The sequence below is a fragment of the Eubalaena glacialis genome, chromosome 10 (assembly GCF_028564815.1).
Source record: "Eubalaena glacialis isolate mEubGla1 chromosome 10, mEubGla1.1.hap2.+ XY, whole genome shotgun sequence".
Lineage (NCBI taxonomy): Eukaryota > Metazoa > Chordata > Mammalia > Artiodactyla > Balaenidae > Eubalaena > Eubalaena glacialis.
The window spans coordinates 13,913,272-13,940,354 of NC_083725.1; the positions used below are offsets into that span (position 1 = coordinate 13,913,272).

The 27,083-nt window shown below is 48.2% G+C and overlaps 1 protein-coding gene across 5 annotated transcripts; it reads left to right on the top strand.

Annotated features, from left to right (window-relative positions):
- The first annotated feature begins 115 nt into the window (after positions 1 to 115).
- Positions 116 to 24,993, top strand: HYOU1 (hypoxia up-regulated 1). Of its 5 annotated transcripts, none has more exons than XM_061203414.1 (26): positions 116 to 181; positions 14,360 to 14,457; positions 14,698 to 14,791; positions 14,970 to 15,048; positions 15,204 to 15,358; positions 15,481 to 15,557; positions 16,000 to 16,181; positions 16,426 to 16,541; positions 17,667 to 17,859; positions 18,074 to 18,208; positions 18,366 to 18,448; positions 18,536 to 18,668; positions 18,840 to 19,027; positions 19,258 to 19,396; positions 19,933 to 19,993; positions 20,149 to 20,228; positions 20,646 to 20,831; positions 20,975 to 21,147; positions 21,227 to 21,314; positions 21,444 to 21,566; positions 21,715 to 21,848; positions 21,929 to 22,013; positions 22,660 to 22,900; positions 22,995 to 23,042; positions 23,309 to 23,359; positions 23,493 to 24,993. In XM_061203414.1, the coding sequence occupies exons 2-26, from the start codon at positions 14,367 to 14,369 to the stop codon at positions 23,552 to 23,554; spliced, it is 2,997 nt and encodes a 998-aa protein (XP_061059397.1). In that variant the 5' UTR covers positions 116 to 181; positions 14,360 to 14,366; the 3' UTR covers positions 23,555 to 24,993. The 5 variants fall into 5 exon arrangements, with proteins under 5 accessions (XP_061059397.1, XP_061059395.1, XP_061059394.1 ...); XM_061203412.1 differs by lacking the exon at positions 116 to 181 and adding an exon at positions 13,283 to 13,357; XM_061203411.1 differs by lacking the exon at positions 116 to 181 and adding an exon at positions 13,297 to 13,495.
- Positions 24,994 to 27,083: the final 2,090 nt, after the last annotated feature.

The following is a 27,083-nucleotide window of genomic DNA, read 5'->3' on the forward strand; positions in this document are numbered from 1 at the left end:
TAGAGAGGTCACATGAGAGGAGCCGGCGGATCACGTGACCCGGCAGCTTCCTGGAGCCTGGGTGCGCAGGCGCTCTGCAGTCGCCTTGACAGCTTCCCACTGCTGGGAGAGTGCGCGCCGCAGCTTGAGGCAGTGTCCCCAGCCCGCCACTCGCTCCGCATTTTGCGGTTTTGCCGGCTCTGTAAGTGCCCTGGCTGAAATGCTTGTTAAGAGCTAGACCTTCACCTCTTTGAGCATCAGTTTCCTGCTTTATTAAATTCGCAGGCAATGAGGGATCAAGATGAGGATCAAATGTCACGCGCTTTGTGAATTGTAACCCGCTGTGTCTAGGTGAATTACCTTCTGCCCTCATAGGACTGTTTTGAGGCCTAAATGAACCCGTGTATGTGAAACTGGTTTTTCGGCTGTAGAAGAGGAGAATTGAAGTTAGAGGTTTGTGTCTGCCACCAGATACGGATTGTGAACTATAGTCAGTGTCTTATATTCGTTTTTGTGTCCCTCTGTCAGAGCGCGTGGCATGTAATGGGCACCTAAAACATGTTTCTTAAGGAAGCTGGGAAATACTGATGGGGCAGGAATTCCAAGAACCTGGCCTTTCTCTCGTTGCCATAGTGGCAGGGTATGGCATGCAAGCAGAGCACAGCAAAGAGCCTTGAAGCCGCAGCTCTGAGCACTGAGTGATTTAACGAGTGGTGTCTAAGACACTCCATGGTACCCATCAGTCCCAACTCGGGCTAAACCAGCTGTCCACGTGGAAAACTGCAGGTGTACTGTTTGTGTGCCACAGGAATCTACAAACAGGAGTGACACAGTCATTTGAGATAGTATGCATATGAAAAAGTGGCCATGTGGTTAGTATTTGTGAAGTTCATTTTTGCATCCTTACCCCCCACAGCTTTTTGTTTTCAGAACATTTTACTCTTTATTCCTTCCCCGGAGTTCCCAGAGAGTAGGGCCTGTATCTTGGTTACCAGGAACCAGGTCTAACAGAGCCTGGTAGATACTCCATGTTTGGTTGAAGCAATGAATGTGGATGATTTTCCTCTTATCACCTCCTCTCCTTGGTCTTGTTGACGGGAAAGGTAGTGTCCATTTATCTAAAGAAATAAATGAGGGGAAGGCACACAGATTGCCTGATTTCCAGCCCAGATTTCTTTCTTCTTTGTCACACAGGTATTGGAACTAGTTCAGGATCTCAATCGCGGGCAGAAGCACAAATGGGGAGTAGATGGGACCAGCTTTCACCTGCTGAGCGTATTCTGTACTATTCATTAGAATTTTTAGATCGTATGTTATGTCAGTTGTTAAGACTATGGATAATATATGTTAAAGGAAGCAAAGTGAAAGCAAAGAGATGTGAACAGCAGAATGGCATCTTTGTTGCTGATGTGCGGCGTGCTCCCCCTACTGTCCAATGATAGAGGCTCAGCATCTTCCTTTGATGTCTGAACCTGGTAAAGCCCATGCGCACTGGATCTTCTTGTTGATGGGGGTACACAGGCAGATAACTGGCCCACAAGAGGACCCATGGCACCTCTTCAGACTTGCTGCCTTCCTTCCTTTCCTCTTTTTGACCAATACGTGTTCAGTACTAACTGTTCCTGGCGAGTTTGACCACCACCATAGGGACAGACATAAACAGGACTGACAGTATCCAGCCCTTAATTTCTTTTTTATAATTGAAGTATAGTTGATTTACAATGTTTCAGGTGTATGGCAAGGTGATTCAGTATATACGTATATTCTTTTTCAGATTCTTTTCCGTTATAGTTATTGAATATAGCTCCCTGTGCTATACAGTAGGTCCTTGTTGTTTATCTCTTTTATACATAGTAGTGTGTATCTATTAACTCCAAATTCCCAATTGATCCCTCCCCCCTTTTTCCCTTTGGTAACCGTTTGTTTTCTATGTCTGTGAGTCTATTTCTGTTTTGTAAATAAGTTCATTTGTATGTTTTTTTAGATTCCACATATAAATGATATCATTTGATATTTATCTTTCTCTGATTTACTTCACTTAGTATGATAATCTAGGTCCATCCATGTTGCTGCAAATGGCATGATTTCATTCTTTTTTATGGCTGAGTAATATTCCAGTGTGCGTGCGTGTGTGTGCGTGCGTGTGTGTATATATGTCACATCTTTATCCATTCATCTGCCGATGGACATTTTTTTTTAATATTTATTTATCTGGCTGTGTCAGGTCTTAGTTGTGGCAGGTGGGGTCTTGCGTTGCGGCGCACAGGCTTCTCTCTAATTGTGGCTTGCAGGCTCTAGAGCGCGTGGGCTCAGTAGTTGTGGCGCTTGGGCTTAGTTGCCCCACAGCATGTGGGATCTTAGTTTCCCGACCAGGGATCGAACCCAGGTCCCTTGCATTGGAAGGCGATTCTTAACCACTGGGCCACCAGGGAAGTCCCTGTCGATGGACATTTAGTTTGCTTCTGTGTCTTGGCTATTGTAAATAGTGCTGCTACGAACATTGGGGTGCATGTATCTTCTTGAATTAGAGTCTTCATCTTTTCTGGATACCAGTCCTTAATTTCGTGTAGTGAATGATACATAACAAAGTGCTTTCACTTTTCATGGATTCTTCATAGCAACCATCTGCAGAAGTATCATTATCTCTGATGAGAAACAGAGTCTCAAAGAGGTTCAGGTGATTCTCTCTGGGCAAAAACATCAAAGTCCTTTGGAAATAAAACAAGAGTTCTTCAGTCCCTAACCTTTAATTTAATTAAATGGTTTGCTGGGGTGTAAAGCTAGGCCACACTTGTCAGAACACACACCGGGGTTTAACTTTTAGTTATGCTTGTCTGAATCCAGGAACTTCAGTATAGTGAGGAAGATAAGAAGGCTGACTACACAGAAAATGATCGAGTGTACAAATTCACTTACAGTTCTGCATACTGAGAACTGGAGTTCTGAGGAGACTAAAGATGAAGAAGCAACTCAAGTCTTTAGCTTGAAATTAAAGAGATCACAACTCAGAATCAAGAATTGCCTAGCAATGCCCTTTCTTTTGCCCTTCAGCCAACTGCAGCCCATGATGTACAACGGTCATTTCCACTAGAGCAGAACAGGAACACTACTTGTTCTAGCTGCAAGCTTTTATTCTCTATCATTTCCCCCCCACTCATCTGGCTCTCTGGGAAGAAACCATTTTCTAGACTACTGGAAAGTCTGTTTTTTTTCTCTTAGCCCCTAAAAAGGCTAGCAGCAGTTTCCACTTTAGGAACAAGAAGGTCAACCTAAAATAAACTCAGAGGTCTTACAGTATAAGAGAGTCCCGGGCTCCAAGGCTACCATGAAACAGGAGAAAGAGGCAATTAACTGATTATTGATTGTGAAAATCTAGCCTACAAAAAGAGAAATTCCCCATGAACTTGGCAAAGCACTTAACCAAGCTTTTAACACTGCAATAGTGCACATCTTTTAGTTTTATTTCTCTAGACAAAAAACAAAAACAATAAAAAAGTTAACTAATGTATATTTGGTGCTTAAGATGTCCCAAGCCCTATGTAAAGCACTTTACTACCTTTTTTTTTTTTTTTTTTAAAGTTAGAGGAACCACTAAACAGGCTCTTTTTTATTCATTTATTTATTTATTTATTTGCACTGGGCCTTAGTTGCGGCAGGCAGGCTCCTTAGTTGTGGCTCCAGGGCTCCTTAGTTGCAACTCACCCGCTCCTTAGTTGCGGCACACAGGCTCCTTAGTTGTGGCACACGAACTCTTAGTTGCAGCATGCATGTGGAATCTGGTTTCCTGACCAGGGATTGGACCCGGGCCCCCTGCATTGGGAGCGTGGAGTCTTATCCACTGTGCCACCAGGCAAGTCCCTACCGCCTTCTTTAATTTTGACACCAACCCTGTGAGGCACATACCAGCATGCCTCTTTAAATGATGTCGAAACTGAGGCTCAGGAGAGCTAAACAACTTGCCTAGAGTCACACAGGTAGGAAGTAGCGGGGTTCACAGACAAATCCAGGTCTGCAGACTCCAAAGCCCTGTATTCTGTGTGATCAGTTATTTTTTAAAGAGCACTCAAGTCCATAAATTTGTTCATAAGTCTGAGTCATTTTTCTATGTGATCATGAAGTCATAGAATTCAAGAACCCTAAAAGTCTTGCTTTCTCTCCTTGACACATAATAATCCCCATCTCAATGCAAGCCGAGAAATGTTCCTAAGCCTTTGTGTCCTCATCACCCCCCCTCATTTTATTAAAACTTATAATGCCGGGACTTCCCTGGTGATCCAGTGGTTAAGAATCTGCCTCCCAGTGCAGGGGACACGGGTTCAATCCCTGGTTGGGGAACTAAGATCCCATGTGCCACAGGGCAACTAAGCCCGCACGCCGCAACTACTGAGCCCACGCACCACAACTACTGAGCCCGTGCGCTCTGGAGCCCGCGCGCTGCAACTAGAGAGAAGCCCCGTGCCGCCGCAACTACTGAGCCCACGCGCCACAACTACAGAGCCCGCGTGCCACAACTACAGAGCCTACGTGCCATGGAGCCCGCACACTGCAAAGAAGAGCCCGTGCACCACAACTAAGAACCAATGCAGCCAAAAATAAATAAATAAATAAATATTAAAAGAAAAAAAACCCTCATAATGACAAGACTTTATTTTTTTTCCTTTTGGCCGTGCCATGCAGCTTGCGGGATCTTAGTTCTCCAACCAGGGATCAAACCCGTGCCCCCTGCAGTGGAAGCCCAGAATCCTAACTACTGGACCACCAGGGAATTCCCACCAAGACTTTAAAAATGAATTAATATTCTAATGTTAGTAAGGATACAGGGGCTGTCATCCACTGCTGTTGGGGAGTGCATATTGGTAAACCTTTCTGGAGGGCAATTTGGCAATATGTATCAAATGCCTAAAAACCAGAATTTAAGGCCACATTTCCACTTTTATAAATTTATTTATTTATTTACTTTTGGCTGCGTTGGGTCTTTGTTGCTGTGCGTGGGCTTTCTCTAGTTGTGTTCTCTAGTTGCGGCGAGCAGGGGCTACTCTTCGTTGCGCTGTGCGGGCTTCTCATTGCCATGGCTTCTCTTGTTGCGGAGCATGGTCTATAGGCACGCGGGCTTCAGTAGTTGTGGCTCACAGGCTCTAGAGCGCAGGCTCAGTAGTTGTGGCGCACAGGCTTAGTTGCTCCGTGGCATGTGGGATCTCCTGGACCAGGGCTCGAACCCATGTCCCCTGCATTGGCAGGCGGATTCTCAACCACTGCGCCACCAGGGAAGCCCTCCACTTTTAGAAATTTATCCTAGGTAGATTATAAGGGATAGAGTTACATAAAAATTTATCAATAAATGTGTCCATTGCAATTTTATAACAGTACAGAGAACATCTTAATTGTCAAATAGTAATTTTGGTAATTTTTAAAATTAATTAATTAATTAATTATTTTTGGCTGCGTTGGGTCTTCGTTGCTGCGCACAGGCTTTCTCTAGTTTTTGCGAGCGGGGGCTACTCTTCGTTGTGGTGCGCGGGCTTCTCATTGCAGTGGCTTCTCTGGTTGCAGAGCACGGGCTCCAGGTGCGTGGGCTTCAGTAGTTGTGGCATGCAGGCTCAGTAGTTGTGGCTCATGGCCTCTAGAGCTCAGGCTCACTAGTTGTGGCACACAGGCTTAGTTGCTCCGCGGCATGTGGGATCTTCCCGGACCAGGGCTCGAACCCGTGTCCCCTGCATTGGCAGGCGGATTCTTGACCACTGTGCCACCAGGGAAGTCCTTGGTAATTAAATATTGTATTTCTCTATGCTACAATTCCATAAATATAGCCACTGAAAATTCTGGAGAGGAAAAATATGACATAGGAACCTGTTAAAAGAGTGTGTATCGATTGATATACATTATAATACTATAAGTGATTTAATCTAGAAAATGGAATTGTGTGGTTTTTATTCTTTTTTTTTTGAATTTTATTTTATTTATTTTTTGTACAGCAGGTTCTTATTAGTTATCTATTTTATACATATCAGTGTATACATGTCATTCCCAATCTCCCAGTTCATCCCACCACCACCCCCTCACCCCCCGCCACTATACCCCCCTTGGTGTCCATACGTTTGTTCTCTACATCTGTGTCTCTATTTCTGCCCTGCAAACCGGTTCATCTGTACCGTTTTTCTAGGTTCCACATATATGCGTTAATATACGATGTTTGTTTTTCTCTTTCTGACTTACTTCACACTGTATGACAGTCTCTAGATCCATCCACGTCTCAACAAATGACCCAATTTCGTTCCTTTTTATGGCTGAGTAATATTCCATTGTATATATGTACCACATCTTCTTTATCCATTCGTCTGTAGATGGGCATTTAGGTTGCTTCCATGACCTGGCTATTGTAAATAGTGCTGCAATGAACATTGGGGTGCATGTGTCTTTCTGAATTATGGTTTTCTCTGGGTATATGCCCAGTAGTGGGATTGCTGGGCCATATGGTAATTCTATTTTTAGTTTTTTAAGGAACCTCCATACTGTTCTCCATAGTGGCTGTATCAATTTACATTCCCACCAACAGTGCAAGAGGGTTCCTTTTCGCCACACCCTCTCCAGCATTTGTTGTTTGTAGATTTGTGTCTCCATACAAATTTTAAGATTTTTTGTTCTAGTTCTGTAAAAAATGCCACTGGTAATTTGATAGGGATTGCACTGAATCTGTAGATTGCTTTGGGTAGTAGAGTCATTTTCACAATATTGATTCTTCCAATCCAAGAGCATGGTATATCTCTCCATCTGTTTGTGTCATCTTTGATTTCTTTCATCAGTGTCTTATTGTTTTCTGAGTACAGGTCTTTTACCTCCTTAGGTAGGTTTATTCCTAGGTATTTTATTCTGTTTGTTGCAATGGTGAATGGGATTGTTTCCTTAATTTCTCTTTCTGATCTTTCATTGTTAGTGTATAGGAATGCAAGAGATTTCTGTGCATTAATTTTGTATCCTGCAACTTTACCAAATTCATTGATCAGCTCTAGTAGTTTTCTGGTGGCATCTTTAGGATTCTCTATGTATAGTATCATGTCATCTGCTAACAGTGACAGTTTTACTTCTTCTTTTCCAATTTGTATTCCTTTTATTTCTTTTTCTTCTCTGATTGCCATGGCTAGGACTTCCAAAACTGTGTTGAATAATAGTGGTGAGAGTGGACATCCTTGTCTTGTTCTTCATCTTCGAGGAAATGCTTTCAGTTTTTCACCATTAAGAATGATGTTTGCTGTGGGTTTGTCATATATGGCCTTTATTATGTTGAGGTAGGTTCCCTCTATGCCCACTTTCTGGAGAGTTTTTATCATAAATGGGTGTTGAATTTTGTCAGAAGCTTTTTCTGCATCTATTGAGATGATCATATGGTTTTTCTTCTTCAATTTGTTAATATGGTGTATCACATTGATTTGCATATATTGAAGAATCCTTGCATCCCTGGGATAAATCCCACTTGATCATGGTGTATGATCCTTTTAATGTGTTGTTGGATTCTGTTTGCTAGTATTTTGTTGAGGATTTTTGCTTCTATGTTCATCAGTGATATTGGCCTGTAGTTTTCTTTTTTTGTGACATCTTTATCTGATTTTGGTATCAGGGTGATGGTGGCCTCATAGAATGAGTTTGGGAGTGTTCCTTCCTCTGCCATTTTTTGGAAGAGTTTGAGAAGGATGGGTGTTAGCTCTTCTCTAAATGTTTGATAGAATTCACCTGTGAAGCCATCTGGTCCTGGACTTTTGTTTGTTGGAAGATTTTTAATCACAGTTTCAATTTCATTCCTTGTGATTGGTCTGTTCATATTTTCTATTTCTTCCTGGTTCAGTCTTGGAAGGTTATACCTTCCTAAGAATTTGTCCATTTCTTCCAGATTGTCCATTTTATTGGCATAGAATTGCTTGTAGTAGTCTCTTAGGATGCTTTGTATTTGTGCGGTGTCCGTTGTAACTTCTCCTTTTTCATTTCTAATTTTTTTGATTTGAATCCTCTCCTTTTTCTTGATGAGTCTGGCTAATGGTTTATCAATTTTGTTTATCTTCTCAAAGAACCAGCTTTTAGTTTTATTGATCTTTGCTATTGTTTTCTTCATTTCTATTTCATTTATTTCTGCTTTGATCTTTATGATTTCTTTCCTTCTACTAACTTTGGGTTTTGTTTGTTCTTCTTTCTCTAGTTCCTTTAGGTGTAAAGTTAGATTGTTTATTTGAGATTTTTCTTGTTTCTTGAGGTAGGCTTGTATTGCTATAAACTACCTTCTTAGAACTGCTTTTGTTGCATCCCATAGGTTTTGGATTGTCGTGTTTTCATTGTCATTTGTCTCTAGGTATTTTTTGATTTCCTCTTTGAATTCTTCAGTGATCTCTTGGTTATTTAGTAACGTATTGTTTGGCCTCCATGTGTTTGTGTTTTTTATGTTTTTTTCCCTGTAACTGATTTCTAATCTCATAGCATTGTGGTCAGAAAAGATGCTTGATATGATTTCAATTTTCTTAAATTTACTGAGGCTTGACTTGTGACCCAAGATGTGATCTATCCTGGAGAATGTTCCATGTGCAATTGAGAAGAAAGTGTAATCTGCTGTTTTAGGATGGAATGTCCTATAAATATCAATTAAATCTGTCTGGTCTATTGTGTCATTTAAAGCTTGTGTTTCCTTATTAATTTTCTCTCTGGATGATCTGTCCATTGGTGTAAGTGAGGTGTTAAAGTCCCCCACTATTATTGTGTTACTGTCGATTTCCTCTTTTATAGCTGCTAGCAGTTGCCTTATGTATTGAGGTGCTCCTATGTTGGGTGCGTATATATTTATAATTGTTATATCTTCTTCTTGGATTGATCCCTTGATCATTATGTAGTGTCCTTCCTTGTCTCTTGTAACATTCTTTATTTTAAAGTCTATTTTATCTGATATGAGTATTGCTACTCCAGCTTTCTTTTGATTTCCATTTGCATGGAATATCTTTTTCCATCCCCTCACTTTCAGTCTGTAGTGTCCCTAGGTCTGAAGTGGGTCTCTTGTAGACAGCTTATATACGCTGTCTTGTTTCTGTATCCATTCCACGAGCCTGTGTCTTTTGGTTGGAGCATTTAATCCATTCACGTTTAAGGTAATTATCGATATGTGTGTTCCTATTACCATTTTCTTAATTGTTTTGAGTTTGTTTTTGTAGGTCCTTTTTGTCTCTTGTGTTTCCCACTTGGAGAAGTTCCTTCAGTGTTTGTTGTAGAGCTGGTTTGGTGATGCTGAATTCTCTTAGCTTTTGCTTATCTGTAAAGCTTTTGATTTCTATTGAATCTGAATGAGATCCTTGCCGGGTAGAGTAACCTTGCTTGTAGGTTCTTCCCTTTCATCACTTTAAATATATCGTGCCAGTCCCTTGTGGCTTGTAGAGTTTCTGCTGAAGAAATCAGCTGTTAACCTTATGGGAGTTCCCTTGTATGTTATTTGTCATTTTTCCCTTGTTGCTTTGAATAATTTTTCTTTGTCTTTAATTTTTGTCAACTTGATTACTATGTGTCTCAGCATGTTTCTCCTTGGGTTTATCCTTCCTGGGACTCTCTGCACTTCCTGGACGTGGGTGGCGATTTCCTTTCCCATGTTAGGAAAGTTTTCGACTATAATCTCTTCAAATATTTTCTCTGGTTCTTTCTCTCTCTCTTCTCCTTCTGGGACCCCTATAATGCGAATGTTGTTGCATTTAGTGTTGTCCCAGAGGTCTCTTAGACTGTCTTCATTTCTTTTCAATCTTATTTCTTTTCATTCTTTTTTCTTTATTCTGTTCCACGGCAGTGAATTCCACCATTCTGTCTTCCAGGTCACTTATCCATTCTTCTTCCTCAGTTTTTCTGCTATTGATTCCTTCTAGTGTATTTTTCATTTCTGTTATTGTATTGTTCATCTCTGTTTGTTCTTTAATTCTTCTGGGTGTTTGTTCTTTAATTCTTCTAGGTCTTTGTTAAACATTTCTTGCATCTTCTCAATCTTTGCCTCCATTCTTTTTCCGAGGTCCTGGATCACCTTCACCATCATTATTCTAAATTCTTTTTATGGAAGGTTGCCTATCTCCGCTTCATTTAGTTGTTTTTCTGGGGGTTTATCCTGTTCCTTCATCTGGTACAAAGTCCTCTGCCTTTTCATTTTGTCTATCTTTCTGTGAATGTGGTTTTCCTTCCACAGGCTGCAGAATTGTAGTTCTTCTTGCTTCTGCTGTCTGCCCTCTGGTGAATGAGGCTATCTCGAGTGGCTTTTATTCTTTGTTTTTCCTATGTTCCTCCAGTTTTCTTCAATAACCAGACATTTCTTTTGTAATTCTAAAAACATTTTTATAAAAATAGAAAAAAAACAACTTATCCTGGTGCTTCACCTGCCTAAGGTTACAGTAAAATCAAACCCTCTAGTCCTTTGTGTGACACATACAAAATAATTTTTAAATTTTTTATTGAAGTATAACATGCAAACAGAAAAGTGTACATACTACAATCCATTGAATTTTCCCAAAGCCACTGCAACCAGCATCCCAAAAGCCTGCCCTACGCCCTCTTCTTACCCTGAAAGGGTAAGCACCATCCCAACTTTATCACTGTAACTTAATTTTGCCTGTTTTTAAACTTTATACAAGTGAAGTCATAAACTGTGTGCTCTTTGGCTTCTGGCTTCTTTCACTCAATATTGTTTGTGGGATTCATTTAAGTTGTTGAATGTAATAGTAGACCAGTTGTTTTCATTGCTGTACAGAATTCCATTGTGTGAATCTACCACTATTTATTTATCTATCCAACTATTGATGGGCATTCGGGTAGTATTCAATTTTGGGCCCTTATGAATTAAGCTATTATAAACAGTCTCTACATTTGTTAGATATACACCTAAGAATGGGGTTGCTGGGTGACAACAAATTTTTTAAATTCTCCTGGATTATGTTCGCCATAATCAACATTGCCCTCAGCCCATAACATAACGTGCATGGTTTATAATGTATGAATGTGCTCTGGCTAATATGTTCATTTTAGTCTTCTGTCAGTTTGGCACATGTTCTGCAAGATGGCAACTTTCTTCCCTTGGGTTTCTACACAGTGTGGGGGAAGGGATGTAGTCCTCAAATGTTATTACAGGTTATTCTGGAGAACTAGTGGAGTCAGCTCTTAGTTAATCTAAATCAGGTGTTTTACATTAAAAATTTCCCATTGTTTTACAACTTGCCCTTGTGAAATGCTATTCTTCTCTCTGGTCAGAGAACAAAACAGGTGACTTCCCAGAGCACTTGCACCTGCTGCACGTCCCAGGGGGACAGACACCCAGGTCGAGAAGCGTAGCTGCAGCAAACTGTGCTCCCATCAAGGGTATTCTGGGAGTGGGAGCTCACTTAGGAGCAGGGGAGACTGACTTTCTTACTCTTCCAATTAAGTCATTCAACAGGTTTTTAATAAGTGCATGAAACCATGAACATACTTGTTTCCCAACAGACTGACTTCTCTGAAGGAGGGGACAAGGTCGTCCCCATCTCTGGAATCCCAGCACCTAGCACAATGCTTTCAGACGACAGAGGGCCAATAAATGTTAAAATGCATACTCTGAAAGGGATGGAAAGAATCTACCCTACTGGATAGCTGGTCAAAAGTAGAGTCAGTTATTGAGAAACAAAATCTTTCTCTGTGGAACTGAAATGACAACTTCTGTGTTCATCAGTATGGCTAAACAACCCCCATGCTATGGAATGTTCTATAGCAGTAAACAAGGTGAATCTTTATGTACTGGTATGGAAAATGCTCCATGATTTATTGTTAGTTACCAAAAAAAAAAAAAAAGAGAGCAAGTTGCAAACAATCTAATTGTATAACATTTTATCATTTAGAAAAAGACAACAGCTACATGTTTCAAAACACATATATGTAAATACAGAGGAAAAGGCCTGGAATGTTACACATCTGATAACAGCAGATACCTCAGACAGAGTAAGGTTGTGGATATTATCAAAGGGATTTAGCTTTATCTAGAATATTGGAACTTTTTTCAAGATTACATTTGTGTGTGGTGCTCCAGTGATTAATACTTTGTGCTCCCAATGCAGGGGGCGCGGGTTCCATCCCTGGTTGGGGAACTAAAATCCTGCATGCTACACAGCGTTGCCTTAAAAAAAAAAAAATTACATTTGTGTATTATTTGTGTAATTAAACCGTTTTAAGCGAATTTCTATTTCTACAAATTTCTCTGCTACCTGAACACTGAACTGTTCTTAAAGGGAAGGAAAATAGACCTTTCCCTGGTACTGCCAGTAGGTTTATCTTCTAAGCATAGACGCCAGACTCTCTCCCTAAGCCTCATAAAAAATGTAGGGAAAGGAACAGATAAGAGTTCCTTAACCAAACCCTGGCTGTCATAGCCAGGGCCTTCACGAGAACCTTCTGTGAAGGAAGGCCAGGCGTCGATTTCGTGAGAGAGGCGACTGATACCACGTTTAAGAAAAGTGCGCTCATCTCAGTAAAACTGGGAAAAGAAAGTGCTCTAAGGACCGTGCATATTTCTATGGGACTGCAAAGTACAGAGAAGGAAGTGAGAAGCGCCAATACCTGCCCGAGGTTCTTTAATTCAGAAAAAAGGGAAGTGCACAAGCTTTAATGGAGGAGAAACAGGAGGTGGTGCATCTGTGCTTAACCAATTACAGCGTCACAAATATTAAAAGCGTCTCTTGTGTGTAGCGATTTGCAGTTTGGAATATGCCTTCTCAAACAAATTGAAGAGTCCAGGCCAACTTCTGCCACGAACACAAGCGTTATCTCCGACCCATCAGCGAATATCTCTCCTTTGATGGCTTTAGTTTCCTCAAAGAAACAAAGCGGGGTTGAGGTGGACTGAGCCAGAAGCGCAGCCATTCTCTGATTTCCAGCCAAAGCCAATACCGACCAACAAGCGAGCGCCTCTTCCGCGTGGCTGCGGAGGAGATGCCGATCCTTCCTGCTCCTCGGCCGGAGCTCCCAGGTGACCAGAAGAATAGGGCCGAGCGCGGGACCGCCCGTGCGCCGACTCGATCCAGGGACCGGTCACTCCCGACCCGGCAAGTCAGACATCCAGCTCCGCGGCCGGAAAAGTCCCGCGAGCGCACCGGGACTGACGCTGGGCCGCGTGACGTGGACCAATCCACGGCCAGCGTCGGCGGTGTTCCTCCAACTGGTTGATTGGCCCCTCCGCTGCCTCCCCGGTAGCGGCCGGAGACGGAGGAGGGGGCGGGCTTAGGACGTGGCCCAATGGGAACGCGCGCCTCGGCGGCGGGGGGCGGGGCCGGGCCCGCGGCGCAGGGCCGGGCGGCGGAGGCTCCAATGAGCGCACGCCGCGTCCGGGGCCGGCTGGTGCGCGAGACGCCGCCGGGAGGTTGGTGGCTAATGTAACAGTTTGCAAACCAAGGGGAGTTGTGAAGGGCGCGGGCTTGAGGGGCGCGCTGCTGGCCTCGTGGGTCCGTCCGCCGCCGCGTTTTTCCCAGAGCTGGGGCCACAGGAGCGGAGGCAAGAGGTAGCGAGGGTGGGGATGGCAATGGGGACCGGCCACCCCTCCTAGAGGAGGCAACGTGCTAGCTTCGGGGGCGGGTCGGTAGTGGTAGTGAGGGTCGCACGAACGCCAGTGCGCTTGGCCCTGCATCTCGGTCCCCGGGGCGCCCCCACGTCTTAGGGGTGGACCGGGACCCGTTTCCGGGAGTGGGAGCCGCCGTCTTCGGCTGGTGAGGCTTAGGTGAACTCGGGGTGCTCGGTACCCAACGGCGCGGAACCTTACCGTTCCAGGCGCAGCGTCTGAGTAGGCAGCGGGGCCTGGTATGGGATGGAGAAGGGGAGCGGGCGGGACAACCCGAAGGGATGCTGAGGATGAGACAGGCCCTTCTTCCATCCCAGCCTCCCCCAACGTCACCATCTCTCAGTTCCCGTCCAGGCCCGGCCCGGCTTTCCCCGCCAGCAGGGGAGCTCCAGGTGTAGGAAGGTAGTTGAGTCCTGGGCGGGGATCCCTGGCCGCACCCCAGGTGTCTGACAGCAGGGACAGTGCTGGGGTGCGCCAGTTGCTGCCTATGCTGTGGACGGAAGGCCCTGGTCTCCTTTCTCCTGTCCTGTTACGTTTATTTAGGGATGTGGTGGCTGGCGGCCAGGATCTCTGCTGTTTCACCTGGGCCTTTTTTTTTTTTTTTTTCACCTGGGCCTTTGTGTGGGCACTTCTGAGGATGCTGAGAGTGCTTGGTTCTCATTGGGAGGGAGGGCATGGGATGTAGACTGCTCTGCCCTGGGTGAGGAGGGAGTAGGTATGAATCTTAAAGCTTCTCTGTTCTGGATGAGGTTCTGCCTCCTTCACTCAGGGCATCCAGTTACAGGTGTTGTTTTTCTCCTCCCCCAGAGACACAATGGCAGCCACCGTCAGGAGGCAGAGGCCGAGGAGGCTAGCCTGTTGGGCCTTGATGGCTGTGCTTTTGGCAGACCTGTTGGCACTGAGTGGTGTGTACCCCAACAGAGGCATCAAAAGAAATATAAATGAGTGAATGTTGGATGATACATGGTGGGAAGGGGGAAAGAAGCTGGTGGTGGGAAACTCTGGACTCTTAGGTTGCCAGACCCAGACATTTTTCTTTGTCTATTGCTCTCTTACTTTCTCCATGGAAAGCAGTGTGCTTTGATTAGCGGGGCCTCAGGAATTGGGGGAAGAGGGGCTAATTGACAAATCTGTTTCTCCTTCAGACACGCTGGCAGTGATGTCTGTGGACCTGGGCAGTGAGTCAATGAAGGTGGCCATTGTCAAACCTGGAGTGCCCATGGAGATTGTCTTGAACAAGTGAGGGCGGCCGCAGGGTCGGGTGGGGAAAGGGAGTCTGCGCCCCAAGCCACAGTGTGTTCTTCGTAGTGCCCTCGGCAGACTTTGGTGTCTGCACGATTGATTGTATGTGGGGTGTTGCGGCTCCTGAGAACACACCCTGCCATAGGCACCTGGTACCACTGTCTCTTTTCCACAGGGAATCCCGGAGGAAAACCCCAGTGACTGTGACCCTGAAAGAAAATGAAAGATTCTTTGGAGACAGTGCAGCAAGCATGGTGAGCTAGCAGCCCACCCCCTTCCCAGAAGCAGTGGGCAGAGGAGAGGAGGTAACAGACCCCAGAGTCTGTTCCCTGATCGATCTCTGAGGTAGGAGGTAAGTGATGGCCAGCTTGGGGGCCTAATACTCTGCTTCTTCTTTACCTCTTCTCAGGCCATCAAGAATCCAAAGGCTACGCTGAGATACTTCCAGCACCTCCTGGGGAAGCAGGAGAATAACCCCCACGTGGCCCTTTACAGAGCTCGTTTCCCTGAGCATGAGCTGGGCTTCGACCCACAGAGGCAGACTGTGTACTTCCAAATCAGCCCGTGAGTGCCCTGCTGGGAAGGGTGGGCTCAGCGGGCCTGATGGGGTCCCCATTGCATGTGCTCACCATTGTCCTTGCCTCGATGCCTGGCTTTCCTTGCCTCTAACTGCTTCCTTCCCCCAGGCAGCTGCAGTTCTCACCTGAGGAGGTCCTCAGCATGCTTCTCAATTACTCCCGTTCTCTGGCTGAAGATTTTGCAGGTGAGCGGCCAAGATGGGGCCAGTGGTAGCCAGGTTCCCTAGGGACTCAAATGGAGGTATTTTTGCCTCCCAGGGAATATTTGGCAATGTCTGATGACATTTTTGGTTGTCACAACTGGGGAGCTACTGCTTCTGGCATCTACCAAGTAGAAGCCAGGGCTGCTGCCAGACATCCTAGACTGCACAGGGCTGCCCCCCAAACCAAAGAATTATCTGGCCCAGAGACTTCCCTGGCAGTCCAGTGGTTAAGGCTCCATGCTTCTACTGCAGGGGGCACGGGTTTGATCCCTGGCGGGAGAACTAAGGTCCCGCATGCCGCACAGTGCCACCAAGAAAAAAAAAGAGAGAATTATCTGGCCCAAAACATCAATTGTGCTGAGACTGGGAATCCCTCCTCTAAGGTGTGAAGCTGGTGGGAACTCTGTTCTGTTGTCCCCTGTAGAGCAGCCCATCAAGGATGCAGTGATCACCGTGCCAGCCTTCTTCAATCAGGCTGAGCGCCGAGCTGTGCTGCAGGCTGCGCGCATGGCTGGCCTCAAAGTGCTGCAGCTCATCAACGACAACACTGCCACTGCCCTCAGCTATGGTGTCTTCCGCCGGAAAGATATCAACAGCACTGCCCAGGTGAGCCAGGGAGGAACTGCTGACCAGACTTGCAGCATGGCTGAGTCTGATGATGGAGGCCATTTGGCTCGTTTTGCATCTTGTTTCTATGGCTGGCCCTTGACAAAATGAGGCAACAGCCCTCAACCCCTTTTGGAGCTGTTTGGCTTTCATTTGAGAGTTGGTGCAGCCCCTTGCAGGCAGGGAGGCATGCACCCTGGAGTTGAATAAGGTTCCTGTGACAGTGGCCTTGATGTCTCTACAGAATATCATGTTCTATGACATGGGCGCAGGCAGCACTGTGTGTACCATCGTGACCTACCAGACAGTGAAGACTAAGGATGCAGGGATGCAGCCGCAGCTGCAGATCCGGGGAGTGGGGTAAGTGGGTGCTGGGAGGAGGGCTGCTTGCTGAGATACCCTCAGGTCAGGGGTTTCTTCTCAGAGGGGCAGCTGCCTCACTTTCCTGCTCTCTGCAGGACAGCTCTCCTGGTTAAAGCATCAGTCCTCATAGGGTACCTCTCCCGAAGAGCCAGGGGTAGATGGAAATTGGGGGAGGACAGTTTGGGAAGATTGATGGGCAGGGAACGTCCCAAGCTGCTTCTGAGGAAATCCACACGGCCATAGGCCATATGTGGAGTGTCAGATTCAATTATTTTTTTGTTCTCATCATTCCCAGTTTACTTATCACTGGCGTTCTCTTATTTCACGAACCCATTCTTTCCTGTCCATCTTTACTGCCTCTACGCTAGTCCAAACCACCATCACCTCTTACCTGCAGAATTGAAGATCTCCCCGCTGCCAGTGTGGCCTCCCTCCAGTTCTTTCTCCGCATCTCAGCCAGAGGGTTCTTTTCAGAATGCCAACCTGACTGTATCTCGTTTCTTTAAAAACCCTACAGTGGCTTCAAACCTTTGCCTTGGCCTATAAGGCTGTGCCTGTGTGCTCCCGGGCTCCTCCTGCTTGGCTCTGACCCTGAGCCTCTTGCTTTTTGAGCTCCAGCCATCCTTGCTCTCCATGGAACTTACACGCCGCACTCTCTCTCACCTCACAGTTCTTATGCATGCTTTTCCCTCTGTCTAGAATGTTCTTTCCTCTTCACCTAGTTAACCTCAACTCATCCTTCAGGTTTCAGCTCAAGCATCACTTATTCACAGAACTTTTCCTGACCTCTCTAAATAGCTGAAATTTTCCATATATACGTTTAGTGGCGTTGTTTTACTCTCTGTCATAACACATAGGATGGTTAAAATTTCACATTTGTATGATTATCTGGTTGCTGGATTATAAACTCTTTGACAACAGGGGGCTTGTCTTGTCTTTTTCTTCTCACAGTTGCATCTCCAGAGACAAATACATAGTTTGATGCCCAGTAGGTACAGTTGAATGAATGGGCAGATGCTTATCGCTGTGAGGTGTCAGCCGTGTGGGTGAAGGCCAGGTTCTGTGCAGGTGAAGGAGTCCTGTGTGTTCCTCATGCTTTTCCCTGTTCCCTTTCCTGCACAGGTTTGACCGCACCCTGGGGGGCCTGGAGATGGAGCTCCGGCTGCGTGAGCACCTGGCCGGGATTTTCAACGAGCAGCGCAAGGGCCAGAGAGCGAAGGACGTGCGGGAGAACCCCCGCGCTATGGCCAAGCTGCTGCGTGAGGCCAGTCGACTCAAGACCATCCTGAGTGCCAATGCCGATCACATGGCCCAGGTGCTCACATGTGGCTGCTTGAGGGCAAATATTCCCCACCCAGAGAGTGGAGGATCCCGCCATGCTGAGCTAAACTCCTTGTGCCTGGTGTGGCCCATCCCTTCTTCCTGTGCTTCCTTCCATCCTCCCAAAGTTCTGTTCCCTTGGTGTCTGACCTGCTCACTCAGAGAGCAGGACCTGGATGAGAACTCTGACCCTCCTCATCCTCCCACAGATTGAGGGCCTGATGGACGATGTGGATTTCAAGGCAAAGGTGACTCGGGCAGAGTTTGAAGAGCTGTGTGCAGACCTGTTTGAGCGGGTGCCTGGGCCCGTGCAGCGGGCCCTGCAGAGTGCCGAGATGAAGCTGGTGAGGGGGTCGTCGAGGAGGGCATGGCAGGGAGGCAGGTGGGATAGAAAGCGATGAGATGGCAGGAAGGAGGGAGCAGGAACGTCAGGGAGCAGTCAGTGCTGAGGAGGAGGGTTAACTCGTGCTGACCCATCTCCCATTCTTTCTCCCCCTGCAGGATGAGATTGAGCAGGTCATCCTAGTGGGTGGGGCCACTCGGGTCCCCAGAGTTCAGGAGGTGCTGCTGAAGGCTGTGGACAAGTGAGTGTGGGGGGCTGGAGGGCTGAGGGGAGGCGGGCCGGGCTGGGAGCTGCAGGTGGATGGTGCTGAGGCTTGGGATGCTCACAGGGAGGAGCTGGGCAAGAACATCAACGCCGACGAAGCCGCCGCCGTTGGGGCTGTGTACCAGGCAGCGGCGCTCAGCAAAGCCTTCAAGGTGAAGCCGTTTGTTGTCCGAGACGCGGTGATCTACCCCATCCTGGTGAGTAAGCCTGTCGGATGGGGTGACAGGCTCCCTTTACCTCTTCCAGGGCCGTCTCCCCTGTCTGCTCTAGACTGTCCGTCTGTCTTCCTGCCATTGGTGTTCCCCGCCCTTCTTCCCCGAGACCCTCCTCTGCTTCTCCAGCGTACCTCCCCTCTGCCTGCCGTGTAGGTGGAGTTCACGAGGGAAGTGGAGGAGGAGCCTGGAGTTCGCAGCCTGAAGCACAATAAGCGCGTCCTCTTCGGCCGGATGGGGCCCTACCCTCAACGCAAAGTCATTACCTTTAACCGCTACAACCATGACTTCGACTTCCACATCAACTATGGTGACCTGGGCTTCCTGGGGCCTGAGGATCTTCGGTGAGGGGGTGGGGCAGGGAGAGGGCTCCAGGGAGGGAGGGTTTGGGGTCGGAGGGTGACACAGGGAAAGCAGGCTGTGGGCTTGGTCTTGGGGTTGGGCTGAGCTTCTCCTCCGGGAGGAGCTTCCATCCTGAGGGTGTCCTCGGGGAGGGCCCCGCATCTTGTGCTGGGAGGCTGTGTAGGCTAGAGCTGGGGGGGCTCCCCTTAATGGCTCTCTCCTCCCCACGCAGGGTATTTGGCTCCCAGAATCTGACCACGGTGAAGCTAAAAGGTGTGGGTGAGAGCTTCAAGAAGTATCCCGACTATGAGTCAAAGGGTATCAAGGCTCATTTCAACCTGGATGAGAGTGGCGTGCTCAGCCTAGACAGGGTGAGAGCAGGAGACCCCGTGTGCAGGGTGGGGGCCCAGGCCCCAGCAGCCTTTTCCAGAGCAGTTCCTCATGGTATTAGAACGTGATAAACGAAACGGGTTCTGGAGTTGGGTAAACCTTAGGTTAAACAAAGCTAACCAGGGACCCGGTATGGGCCGTCTCAGAGCCTGTAAATGCTCGTGGCTGTTACAAGTTTCAGGATCTGTAGAATGGTTGAGGAACCTGTTTTTAAAGAACGGTTCTGGGGGTTAACATCTTTCAGAACATCCTGGGGCAATAACAGCCCATTCGGTTGAGTGGAGAAGTGTGAGGGTGGGCGGGCGAGGAGCTACGGTCCCCTCCTCAAAGGGCTCATAATCACCAGGGGTGGCGGTGACTCCATCCAAGAGCCCGTAGAAGGAGGCAAGTGAGAGAACAGGCCGGCACACCTGGGAGTCACTTGGATGTGCCTAAGCAGTCACCCGCCAGGCAGGATGTTTGTGGAGAAGAGGTGGCTTAGCGTGTGCATTTCCTCACCTCGGATCCCTGTCTTCAGGTGGAGGCAGTGTTTGAGACGCTGGTGGAGGACAGCCCAGAAGAGGAATCTACCCTGACCAGTAAGAACAGTGTGCACACACGTGCCTGTGTTTGTGTGTGTGTGACAGGGTGTACTTGCGTGCATTTTGGGGAGGTGGGCGGGCCGTGCCCTTAGGGTTGGGGGTGGAGTCAATGCTGTGGTCCCCTTTAAGTCTTTGGGTTTTCTTCTTTCTAGAACTTGGCAACACCATCTCCAGCCTGTTTGGAGGTGGCACCACACAAGATACTAAAGAGAATGGTACTGAGACCATCCAGGTAAGGCCAGGATGGAGCCAAGGGAGCATGGAGGATGGTGCGTGGGACCAGGTGGAGGCAGCAGGGACAGGGGGTTGGAGTGGGCATCTCAGCTGCCTAGGATGTGATAGACCTACCCCTCCTCTCAGCCCAGGCCGAGTTCACCACACCCTCCTCTGGACTCGGAGCCGTCCCTGTGCTTGAGCTCCAAGGCCCACCCTCATCTCCAAACGCTTTTCCTTTGTCCAACTAGACTGCTGCAGTCCAGATGCCTGCTGCCGATTTCCATACAGTGGTCCTCTGTCTCCCCCAAGCTGTGTCATGGGCGGTGGGCCCCTCAAAGCAGAGCCATGGGGACCTGGCATTGCCGAGCCAGTCCTGATTCATAGGCTCTGTTAGTGACTATTGTGGGTGGGCGTGTCTGTGATTGTTTCCCAGGAGGAGGAGGAGGGGCCTGCTGAGGGGAGCAAGGCTGAGCCTGGAGAACAAGCAGAGCTCAGGGAGGAAGCTGAGGCCCCAACAGAGGACACCTCTCCACCCCCACCCCCTGAGCCTAAGGGGGATGCAGCCGCTGAGGGAGAAGAGGCCGCAGAGAAAGACAACGGGGAAAAGCCCGAGGCCCAGGTGAGCTCTAGGCAGAGTGAGACCAGCCTGGACCCAGCGGTTAATGGGACAGGTGCCTGCCTTGCTTCTTGGCCCCCAGAGCCCTGCCTGTGGAGGATAGAAGGGCCAACACTTTCCCTGACATCTTGGTCTCGTCCCCCCAGAAGCCAAGTGAGAAGGGCGAGGCAGGGGCTGAGGGTGTCCCTCCAGCCCCAGAGGAAGAAAAGAAGCAGAAGCCGGCCCGGAAGCAGAGAATGGTGGAGGAGATCGGGGTGGAGCTGGTAGTCCTGGACCTGCCTGACTTGCGCCAGGATGAGCTGGCCCGCTCGGCCCAGAAGTGAGTAAAGGCTGCGAGTGCGTGGAGGGTGCCCAGGGTGTGGAACGGAGACCCTCATGCCTGCCGCCCCTGTCCACAGACTCCAGGACCTGACGCTCCGGGACCTAGAGAAGCAGGAACGGGAAAAAGCGGCCAACAGCTTGGAAGCATTCATCTTTGAGACACAGGTTGGTCGGCTGGGACGCACACCTGCCCCAGGCCCTGTGTCTGGGGCTGGGGAGCAGGGAGGGGGTCCTGCTCTGTGAGCCTTGCCCCCAGGGCCTGCTGCATGCTTGCGCTCTTGTGCACCTCCCCAGGACAAGCTGTACCAGCCTGAGTATCAGGAAGTGTCCACCGAGGAGCAGCGTGAGGACATCTCTGGGAGACTCCGTGCCGCGTCCACCTGGCTGGAGGATGAGGGCTTTGGGGCCACCACGGTGGTGAGGGACCTCGCAGGACATGGCGGGCCGGATGGGAAAGGGAGGAGAGCTGGGGTGTGAGGCCATAACGAAGGATGCAGGGCTGGCTCCAGGGCTGACGTGTCGTCCCCTCAACCCTTCTGCCCTCTCCCTCCCCCACATCCATCAGATGTTGAAGGAGAAGCTGACCGAGCTGAGGAAGCTGTGCCAAGGCTTGTTTTTTCGGGTGGAAGAGCGCAAGAAGTGGCCCGAACGGCTGTCTGCCCTCGATAACCTCCTCAACCATTCCAGCATGTTCCTCACGTGAGCGGCCCCTTCGCTTTTCTTCCTCATTCAGTCCCACCCTGTCCCTCCTGGACTGATGGTCTCCTCTCTGGCTGCAGGGGGGCCCGGCTCATCCCAGAGATGGACCAGATCTTCACGGAGGTGGAGATGACAACGTTAGAGAAAGTCATCAATGAGACCTGGGTAATCCCCGTGTAAATACTTAACTGGAGACTTACCTGGCGAGGTGGGCTGTCCTAGGCAGCGTGGGAGATGCAGAGAAACAGAGAGCTGGCAGCCTCTGCCTCCGGGCTTGGCAGCTAATCCGGAAGGCAGAAGATGGTTGCGTTTCAGGCCATGTCGGATTAGTCCCAGACTAGGGTCATAGCCATGAGTCGTCAACCAGACGAGCAACAGAGCCCATCCGCATGAGGTTAGAGAAAGCTGCTTTGAGGAGCTGGGACTTGAGCTGGATGCAGAAAGTGGGCCAGGGTTTGGGGAGGTGAGAATGACTTGTCTTGAGAAGCAGAAACTGTTTTGGACATGAGGACTTTTTTTTTTTGAACCAGAGCTCAGAAGTGGAGAGATAAGGAGAAAATAATTAAGAGGTTCAGCTGTAGTTAGTCCATAGTAATAGGATGTAAGCCAGAAATGTGCAGTTTGGGACTCCCATGTGGAGAGCCTCAAGTGCCATTCTGAGGGGTCTGCTTACTTCTGGGGCTGACGGCCACGGGCAGCAGTGATTTGGGGTCTGAGGGAAGAGCCTGAGGTTGGTTGGGGGGTGTATTTCACCTGGGACAGAGGCGTCTGCCATTTCCGTGGCTGGCTCTGAGCCTGTCCTCGCCCCCAGGCCTGGAAGAATGCAACTGTGGCCGAGCAGGCCAAGCTTCCTGCCACAGAGAAGCCCGTGTTGCTCTCAAAAGACATCGAGGCCAAGATGATGGCCCTGGACCGTGAGGTGCAGTATCTGCTTAATAAGGCCAAGTTTGCCAAGCCCCGGCCCCGGCCCAAGGACAAGAATGGGACCCGGGCAGAGCCTCCCCTCAATGCCAGTGCCAGTGACCAGGGGGACAAGGTCATCCCTCCAGCAGGTGAGGGCAGGGTGCCTGGTTCCAGGTGCTACTGGGCAGCAAGAAGCTTTCCCTTCCCTCCCGGGACTACATTTTCCTCCTGGTTTCCCTCCAGGCCAGACTGAAGATGCAAAGCCCATCTCAGAACCTGAGCAAGAGACTCGTGAGTTGGGGAAACTGATTGGGAATGTGGGCATCGCTTAGCCGAGGGGTCGGCAAACTGGCAGATACAGCCTCTTTGCAGACGGCCCCTGAGCTATGAACGGCCTTAGAAGGTTATTTCCAAAAACGAAATATGGGAAGAGACCTAGTGTGGCTCACAAATCCTAAAATATTTACTATCTGGCTCTTTGCAGAAAAAGTTTGCCATCCCGTCCGTTAGCCCCTTCCTTCCTTTGCAGACACTAACCCATTCCTTCCCGAAAGCAGGATCTGAACCGGCAGACTCTGAACCTCTGGAGCTAGGGGGTCCCGCAGCAGGTGAGGGCAGAGCGGGAGATGGGAGGTACCGGGAAGCCTAGCAGGGTCTGGGGGGAGACGCCTGCCCAGAACTGGGCCCGTTACCTCCATCTCACCTGCTTTTGTTCTTTTGCTGTCCCCCAACTCCCGCCAGAATCTGAACAGAAGGAGCAGCCTACAGGACAGAAGCCAATTTTGAAGAATGATGAACTATAACCCCCGCCTCCTGGTTCCCTGCTCGTCCCTGCCCCCTTCTCTTACCACCTCTATTTATTAAACACCAAGGGCTGGAGGAGGCGTTGGTCCCGCCCTCAGAGGCTCAAGTTCCTCTTCTCTCACCTGTGATGGGAGGTGTGGAGAAGGGGAAGGAAGGGACAGCTCACCAGTTCTTCTGGAGTAGTTCTGTGGTTAAAACTGAAATTGTTCCGTTCCCCAATCCCACCTTCTGGTTCCCTACCCATCCAGGCCCTAGTTTGGGAAAAATCACTATTAGGTCTTAATTCTTCGCCTGTGGGTAGGTGAGAGGATGGCCATCGGTAGTTGGTTGACAGACCTGGTAGTGGGAAGGGTGTCCTGGCTTATTAGAGGGTCTCCAGTCTTTTCTGGTCATCCTTCCCTCCCTCCCTCTTCCACCACGAGATCAATGCCACACAGGCCAGTGTCTGCAGAGCCTTGGTTACCAGGTTTGATTTCTGAGCGCCTGTCTGTGCTCTTGCCTCCTCCAAGGTTTTTTCTCTAAAAACCCCCGCCCCCATGCCTCCTCCCCGTGGGTCTCCTTGGCTTCCTCTTGCAAGTTGGGCAGTCCTCTGCCTCTAGGCCAGAGCCCTTCCATCTGGACTGCCTAAGTCAATCTAGGTCGACTCCCACCCACACGTACAACCCCCGGTGGCCAGAGTAGGCAGGGAGAAAGTGAAGAAGGGAATCCAGCTGCCTCTCCAGAGAGTGAGATGTGTGAAAACCCTGTAGCTCCCCAACCTGTGGACTCTTGGGCCTAGGAAAGCCGTGTGCAGTGGCTGGCACAGGATGCCAGCGTCCTGCAAGCACTGTTGAAAACTGCATCTTCCTAGTAGCCTGGTACTCCATGGCCCTTTGACTTCCTGCCCGCATTCTCTCCGCTCCTGTTCTGCCCTCTCAGACAGAGCCTTTCCCTCACTTCCTGGCCCCCTGGGCTGACCAAAATGTGCTTTCTACTGTGAGCCCCTGTCCTAAGACCCTGGGGGCAGGAGAGACCATGGCGTGAATGTAAAAATGCCACCTTGCTCTATTGGAGGCAGGCCTTGGGGGGGGAAGGAAGAGGGTACAGGCTGGCCTTTCTTATTAATGTGTTGCTCTGCTGGGATGGGGGCCCTTTACCCACCACACCGATGTTGGGCAGCCTGCCCTCCAGGATCCCATCTGTAGCAGGAGCCAGGGCTGCCACCCCAACTCCCAGGGCAAGGGGGAGCCTGCTTGTGTCTGTCTCTTGTGTTTTTTTCCTCTTTTTTTTTTCTTTTTTTTTGCCACATTGGCAGAAATGTGACCCAAGTGTCCTACCCTGTCCTGTATGTTTGAGTTGTTTCACTAGCAGTTGAGGCTGGTTGGACAGCTTTGAGTCAAGTTGTACTTTGCTCCATTGTTAATTGAAAAGCTGTTTCAATAAAATATTCTTTTCTACAGTTTTTTGTGCTGTGATTTTTTAAAAATATGTTTATTTCTTGAATATAAATAATGCATGTTTATAATGGAAAATTTGGAAGGTAGAAGTTTGAATAACAAAATTGCCTATAATACTACCACCAAAACATCATTAACGTTTTGGACTTAGTTGAGATTCATGTATGTAATTTTTCTTCATGAGAACAAAACTGGTTTTATTTTTCCCCTGACATCATTTGGATCCCTATATTCCAGGTATTTTTAGGTAATAATCCATTTTTAAGGTAACAACCTCATTTTACAAATAAGAAATCAGTAGTTCATAGAGGTTCAGAGGTCCAAGGAATCAGAGGTATTAGGTGACTCAGCTAGGTTTGAACTTAATTCTGACCCAATAACCCTTCCATTATTACCCTGATACAAGAATGTGTTGCTAGAGCTTCATTACTCATAGCACAGTTAATTTGGGTTGTTCATCAGTTGTAATGGAGCCATGTTTTACCAAAGGAAAATCACTGTAATCATTAATTACTATTATTATTAACAACGGCCTCAGTCTTTTTTTTTTTTTTTTTTTTTGGTTGCACTGGGTCTTAGTTGAGGCAGGTGGGCTCCTTGGTTGTGCAAACTCTTAGTTGTGGCATGCACGTGGGATCTAGTTCCCTGACCAGAGATCGAACCTGGGTCTCCTGTGTTGGGAGCGTGGGGTCTTATCCACTGCACCACCAGGGAAGTCCCTAGTCATTAATCATTCACATGTCTAAGCAGTTGAATAAAAAAATGACCATGAAGTTTACGTTTTTCTCTAATGGTTGAACAATTCAGACCACAAGTTTTGAACCTGCAAGTCTCTTTTTGTTTCCCAATAGACTTTTTTTAAGGGCAGTTTTAGTTTCACAGCAAAATTGAGCAGAAAGTACACAGTTTCTATATACCCTCTGGCTCCATACATGCTCAGCCAACCCCAGTATCAACATCCCACACCAGAGAGGGACGTTTGTTATGATCTATGAACCTACACATCATTATCACCCAAAGTTTACATTAGGGTTTACTCTTGGCATTGTACATTCTTCGGGTTGGGACACATAGATGATGAAACGTATCCGCTAACATGTCATACAGAGTACTTTCACTGCTCTAAAAATCCTCTGTGCCCTGCAAATCCATCCCTCCCTCCCCTTTAACTCCTGGCAACCACAGATCTTTTTACTGTCTCCATAGTTTTGCCCTTTCCAGAATGTCATGTAGTTGGAGTCATACAGTATGTAGTCTTTCCAGGTTGGTTTCTTTCGCTTAGTAACATGCATTTAAGGTTCCTCAATGTCTTTTCATGGCTTGATAGCACATTTATTTTTATTTATTTTTATTTTTGGCTGCATTGGGTCTTCGTTGCTGCCCACAGGCTTTCTCTAGTTGCGGCAAGCGGGGTCTACTCTTCGTTGCAGTGTGCAGGCTTCTCATTGCAGTGGCTTCTCTTGTTGCAGAGCATGGGCTCTAGGCACGTGGGCTTCAGTAGTTGTGGCATGCGGGCTCAGTAGTTGTGGCTCGCCAGCTCTAGAGCACAGTCCCAGTAGTTGTGGCGCATGGGCTTAGTTGCTTCACGGCATGTGGGATCCTCCCGGACCAGGGCTCGAACCCGTGTCCCCTGCATTGGCAGGCGGATTCTTAACCACTGCGCCACCAGGGAAGTCCCATGGGAGGAGGGAGGGGTTTTGATGCCGAAAGCTCAGCTTCTCTGTACACCGGTGCCAAATCAAATCTTGGAGACAGAGTTTTGGGTGAAGGAGAAAAGGATAGCTTTATTACTTTGCCAGGCAAAGGGGGATACAGCGGGCTCCTGCCTCGAAAAAGTATGTGTCCCAACCCAGGAGGATTTGATGAGGAGTTTTATGACAATAGTTCCCAAGGGTGGGGTTGCTGACAAGATTAGGGTGCAGGGTTTCAGAGTCTCAGGTGCTTGGTCTCCTAATCTTGATGAGCTTCTATGGTCCCTTTAATCTTGTCTCAGGTGGTTTCTTGGCTGCTCCTCCCTTGATTAGTAACTATTTGAATCTGCCCTTTGGAACTCAGGGAAGGTCATGGAGGCTGGAGTCTTGCCTACAAGAAA

Coding starts and splice junctions, on each gene's coding strand:
- HYOU1 (XM_061203414.1), top strand. CDS start 14,367: ATGGCAGCCACCGTCAGGAGGCAGAGGCCGAGGAGGCTAGCCTGTTGG. Junction 17,860..18,073: donor ATGCCGATCACATGGCCCAG/GTGCTCACATGT, acceptor ATCCTCCCACAG/ATTGAGGGCCTGATGGACGA. Junction 22,014..22,659: donor AAGTCATCAATGAGACCTGG/GTAATCCCCGTG, acceptor CCTCGCCCCCAG/GCCTGGAAGAATGCAACTGT.